Raw genomic sequence first — 6,385 nt, forward strand, 5'->3', positions numbered from 1 at the left:
ACATCAGATTATCTTAAACATATTTATCATTTTTAGTTACATTTTTTAAATCTATTTCATTTAAAGGAAGTTAAAAGTAAAAGTTCTTTTAAAAATTACTTTGTGCTTCGCAAAATCTATAAGTCTAAAGTATCAGTGATTGATTGTTATTAAGTATAGAAAAAGCAAGTAAATGATTAATTTATTTTGCTTTTAAAGAATGACATTAAAAATATAACTTAATTGATTTTTAGAAAATATTCTGAAAAAGACCAGTTTCATTTCTGAAATAGTAAAGCATACTATATCAGCCAGCACTTGTTAGTCTGGTTTTTATACTGAATTCGGTTACAGTAAGAAAATAAACCTTTGTATAATAAGAGGTTTCAGTAAATGTGTAGAAATGGACATAATTTAGGAGTATATGTGATTCTATTAAGTATTCACATATATTTTGAAAAACTGAATTTGCATGTACCATTTAGCTTATTTTTCTGATGGTTTAGTATGATTCTAAATTTCATTTGTGTTTGCAAGTCCTGAAATTGATCATAATGATTTCTTTATTAAATTATTGCTTAATTATACTGATTATACATAGATTCACTTTATAATAAATAAGTTGTCATTTTTTTGTTCTTCTGAAGTATGATTTCTTACTCATCAGTTACAAGGGTCCATTGTTAGACGATGGCGCACTGTCTCAGGCAGTCTCTGGTGGAGCCAGTTCCCCGGAATTTACCAAACTCTGTGCTTGGCTGGTGTCTGAATTAAAAGTGCTCTGTAAACTAGAGGAAAATGTGCAAGCAACTAATAGTAAGTAAAAAATAACTTTCAGGTACAAAATATTAATTAAAATTAGGGTACTATTAATTAAACATTATTATTACTAAAAGCTGAAATTGTAAGACGCTTTCTGTAGTATAGGAATGTATCAGTAGATATGTAGAGAATATGATTGATACTTCAGCTGCACCAGATTTAGGGGCTTGAGAGTTGTTTTATGTTTGCCATTTTTCTTATCACTAGTTTGTCAGCTTTGCAAAGGAGACAAAATCTAGAAATCTTACACTCCATCATCTGGTTCCCTTCTACAATAGGTAAACCTATATGTCTACTTTTCATTTTTCAAGTATCTCATTACTCAGTATTTCACATTTTCAACAATTGTTAAAAAAAAAAAAAAATCTGCTATCTGACTATTTTATGCATTAACAACCTTGTCTGGCTGTAATGAATGCCAGGATGCAAGGCTGTTGTGATAATTAAAGTTTGTGTCAACATGGCTGGGCCATGATTCTCAGTGGTTTGGCAGTTATGTAATGATGTAGTCATTTTCCATTTTCATATAACGCCAGTTTTCACTTAATGACCTAGTTTTTGGAACCTAACCACGTCCATAAGTGAGGAGTGGATGTAATAGGAGACAGAGGAAAATGCCCACCCCACCTCTTAACCTTAGGAGAATTAAACACAGAATTCTAATTCGAAGAGCTCTACTTTTTGCATTTCTGGTATATTTAATGGATATATATTTGTTGCATCCAATTATAATAAGTGTGCAGTGTAACATAATGAAAGCAGCAGCTTACAGTTATTGAGTATACAGTTATACAGTATGTTCTAAGCACTGCCTAAGAGGTAGGTTTTATTACCTTTTTCTTCATTAAACAAAGAAGCACAAAGAGGTTAAATGCATCACCTGAGATCACACAGCCAGTGGTAGAGCCAGGATTCAAACCCAGCAGATTAGGAACCAGTGCTCTGAGTTCTTAACTGTGTTCTACTGCTTCTTGGCCTAACATTCCAGAGATGGTAAGAACCTTTGAGAACACTTCTACCACCTCAGAAGCCAAGGAGGGATCGCTGTGAGTCAGAACCGACTCAATGGCAGTCAGTTTTTTGGGTTTTTGTTTTTTTTTTTTGAGTTTGCTATTTTTAACCTGGGGCCTATTTGTTCAAAGGAAACAGTATATAGAAACCAACATATAAAACAGCTAAAAGCATAGATGTTTCAGGTGAAGTTGAAAGGAAGTATCTTTAGCCTGTCTCTCTCTTCTTCATCTTCCCCACCTGCACATAAAGGAGCTCTGTGGTACTCTGAGGCTCACAGAACACAATTTGTAAAACATTGATAATATAGTTTTTTAATATTACAGATGAGAAAATGGACTCAGATCAAGTGACTCACCCAAAGTTTGTCAGTTAATTTTTACCTCTTGATAATGAATCAGCATCCGTGGGTGGAGCAAATGGTTAAAGCACTCCATTATTAACTGAAAAGTTGGCAGTTCAAACCCACTCAGAGGCGTTTTGGAAGAAAGGCCTGGTAATCTGCTTCTTAAACGTCAGAGCCTTAAAAACCTCATGGAGCACTGTGTACATATGAGGTTATTTATATTTTGTAAATATAAAATATTTATACTTTGTACATACGGAGTTACTATTAGAATCAACTCAGTGGCAACTGGTTTGGTTTATAATACTGAATAAGGAACCATCAAAATCGTAAGAAAGCATTATTTTTTTCCTTGGTTTAACCAAGTGAACTCTGTGTATTTTTAGATGTTGTAGGAATTGTTGCTGTTGTTGTTATGTGCCGTTGAATTGTAGGAGTACAGAACTATAAATCATGTTTGCTGTCCTCAGATTTAGTCTGACTGGGAATATTAGATACAAGTGAAGTAACTGGACATTAGTACAATAATTAAATACTTCCTTTGTGGTTCACAAGAGGAGAAACATTGAGTGCAGCAGTACTTGAGGAAAGTTTCTTCATGGAGCAAGACAACTGGGCTTTGATGGGTGGGGAGGTATTTGATAGAGAAGGACAGAGCAGAGAGCATATCAGTCACAGGAAATAACTTAAATGAAGGCACAGAAGTGAAAAGAGACTGATCAGCCTGGCATGAAAAAAGAAAATACTTGATGGTGGTCCATGGTCCATGACAGTAACTGAATATGATGGGAAAGGTAAACTGGAGAGGCTATAAAGAAACTTTGAAAGGAGAAGAACAACTTACATAAAGTGGAAATTAGGGAGCAATTAAAAATTCTCAAATAAGGAGAAACCCAAATGAAAACTGTCTTTAAGAAATAAAATTGGCAGTGGTATGAGAAAGGATAAATTAGAACAGAAAGGAATTCCAAATAGGAAAGTCCTAGTAAAATCTTCAATTTATAATAATAACTATATGCTAATGGAAAAACAGTATTATTAAATAAGATTATTTTAATTCTTAAAAGGCCCAAATGAAGCTGAAGAATTCCAGCTTGAAGTGAGTGGACTACTAGGGGAAATGAATTGTCCATATCTTTCATTGACATCAGGGGATGTGACCAAGCGCCTTCTTGTTCAGAAGAACTGCCTCCTTTTGCTCAGTAAGTTCATGGCTACAAAGATGTAACTATTATTTTCTATTTATGTTGTCTATGGGTAGTAAAGTAGATGTTGTATTGTTTTGTTTCATTATGGATTTAATCGAGAATACCTTTTTTTTTTAAAAAAAGAGTAAAAGCTTCCAATCTGGAAGTTGATGGGGAAGGAGCCTAAGTGTTAGTGGCATTTGTTGTTCTCATAATTGATACTCTTTTTTTTTTTCTCTCTCTCTTTCTCTCATTTCAACTTTGGTGGTATTGGCAGATGTTGAGCTTCACTTAGCATAAACAACAGTAGAGCTAGAGTGTTGTTCAAGTATGTAATCGTTAAACCTTAGTGTCCTGCACTGGGGCTATATTTTAAAATCAACTGAAAAGATAGTGTGGGAATAACAAAGCAATTTTTAAAAAACTAATAGTTTCTTTAAATGGAGTAAACATCTATTAAATGCAGTAAGTGGCAAATGTAATACTTTAAAGCATGTTGTGTTGTTGATGTTTCTTTGTGGTTGGGTAATTGTTTGGGGTCTTTGTTTTATTTGTAAACATGTTGAATTTAAATTAACATTTTTCTAGAATAATATTTGGGTTGTTTCTGTACTTACTGATCATTCTGGGAAATAAATTTTTATGAAAAGTGTTTCCATGCTTTTTATATACTATTAACTATTTCTGTCTTTGCCCTGAAAAACAGTAAGTAGACTCACAAATTTCATTGCTTTAAATAAACACTCTAATTACCAGTGGTCTTAATGCAAGAGTTTTTTTTTAAACATTTTGAAACATTTTGATTAAGTTTGGGTGAACTAAGTATTATAGCTCTTATGACAAACTAAATTCAGAGAATTTTTAAATGTTTACCTTTATTTTTACATTGTATTGTCGTTTCTAAAGAATGATCCAACTCCAGTTTTAAAGGGTCAGTTAAAAAAAGTATATATATTGTATTTGTAGCCATTACATTTAGGCACTAAGCCATTCCAGAGTGACTTTCTTAACTTCCCCTTTGTGAAATTATCTTTTAAGGGGGACAGTATCAGATGACCTCATAAGCACATGTGGGTTTTACTACATGTGAAGTTGTTCATTACAGATTAGTAAGTAAACAGAAGTAAACCTGTGCTTACCTTGCTTATTGAGTAATCCACTCCTGCTTAGGGGTATTGCTGCTGATAGTTTTTCTAAATTCATTCACTGTCCTTTAAATTGTATATTTTCCATAACTGTTTCAAACAATGTGCTTGCAAATTCTTAACTTTGTAGTTCTGCTTATCTTTACCAATAATGTTTAGCACTTGGAATATATTTTCTTACATAGGAAGGTATCAACTATCTGGAACTCTTAGAAGTGACTCTGAGAGGAACTTTGGCCTTTTTAGCACTGATATTTATAAACCAGTTTGAATATAAATCTTTCTTAAATGCCTCTAGCTTTTTCCTATTAAGGACTCTGCACTGAACATTAATTGGACTCAGGGTCACAATTATACACAGGTATGCATCACTTAACATCCACATTACGTTCTGTGAAATAGAATGGTATGTGATTTGGACATTGTTTGAACACCATATTAAATCCTTAAGGGAGTCTGCTTCCAGTTGTTCTTGTCACCACTGCTGCCACTATTGCTGCCACTGTTGCTGCTGCTGCTGGAACTGCTGGCGGATCCTGGAAGAATGGACAATGACAACAGCAGCAGCAGCAGCAGTAGCTGAGAGGGCAGAGGCAGGAACAGAGCAAGAGGAAGCCAGCAAGAAGGGAGTAGGGCACACTAAGCCCTGCCTGCTGTTTCACTCACCTGAGCAGAAAGAGCAGCTTGGGCTCCATAGTCCCTGTTGCCATTGCCTGCCTGCTGAATAAAATCTAAGAGCCTACCCCTAGAGCTGTGTTCTCTATCTCACCTGCCTGTGTCCCACCCTCATCCAGTGCTTCAAGAGTCTGGGTTTGGGGGTCTTTAAAACCATTAGGAAGAAATAATAAAAGGAGAGCTACTTTCCCTTTAAAAAAGAAATTGATGGGACCACAGACATATATATGATCAGACATTGTCCAAATGGACATTAAGGACACATACATACATGTACTTTATTTTAATGTACTGTAACCTAAAAGGCTCTTTATGAATATACAGCTATTCTCAACTAAATGACTAAATTGACTAAAGCTTACTCTGTTCTTTGAATTCTTCATACATAAACACATCTACACTGCTTCCTTTACCTCCTCTCCATTCTTGAATATGTTGTTTTTCCTTTCTAAGTTATTTCCCTTAGTCTATATCCTACATTTCATTCTAGCATTTACATTCATACACTTATTCTTTGTGTAAATATTTTTCATCTTTTCAGATATTTTTATCACATCTCAATGATATAATTTTACTACTTCTATCACTCTTTCCTCACTAATTTGATTCTTTTAATATGTTGTGCTTTGGGGGGAATAATAAAGCAACTTCATTAGAATCATTATAAAAATAGAATAGTTTTTTTGAGTGAGTGGCTAAAAAACTTGTGAGTCAGATTAAAAACTTTGTTTTGGCTGCTCACTAGCCTTTGGCTCTCCGATGGATTCCTTTAGGTACAGTGAGTCAGATACCTGAGTTCCAAGTAGATGAGGAGCTAGTCATCATCTTCGGCCTATGTTCTTTATTCTCACCTATGTTGTCTGTACAGTTAAAGTTTTGGGGTGGTAATTAATTCACTCATTTTGTAAATGCCTGCACTCCGAATTTAGAGAACCAATTTATTAAATTGCATCTGCAAGGTCAGCAAACATTTTCTCAGAGAAGCAGATAGTAAATATTTAAGGCTTTTCAAGCCACATATGAGTCTCTGCCAGAAAACAGCCATAGACTATGCTTAAATGAATGAGCATGACAGTGTTCCATTCAAATATTATTTACTGTATTTTTATGCAAATCGTGCACTATACATTTTTGCATACTGCACAACCCTTGTGCATTATTTTTATAAAGGCACTGTACCAGTATTTTTCACATGTGGTAGCTTCGCTTTTTTTTTTTTT

At 34.3% G+C, this 6,385-nt stretch overlaps 1 protein-coding gene across 1 annotated transcript in view; it reads left to right on the top strand.

The window, feature by feature from the left end:
- FAM98A (family with sequence similarity 98 member A) overlaps positions 1-6,385 on the top strand; it is a 22,394-nt gene that overhangs the window by 2,379 nt on the left and 13,630 nt on the right. The window contains exons 2-3 of the mRNA XM_007938786.2: positions 647-795; positions 3,226-3,360. Of these exons, the coding sequence (XP_007936977.1) occupies positions 647-795; positions 3,226-3,360 (284 nt within the window). The remainder of the gene's footprint in view (positions 1-646; positions 796-3,225; positions 3,361-6,385) is intronic.

Source organism: Orycteropus afer, unplaced genomic scaffold (assembly GCF_000298275.1).
Source record: "Orycteropus afer afer isolate SDZICR_OR568_19922 unplaced genomic scaffold, OryAfe1.0 scaffold00054, whole genome shotgun sequence".
In the NCBI taxonomy this organism is placed as follows: Eukaryota; Metazoa; Chordata; class Mammalia; order Tubulidentata; family Orycteropodidae; genus Orycteropus; species Orycteropus afer.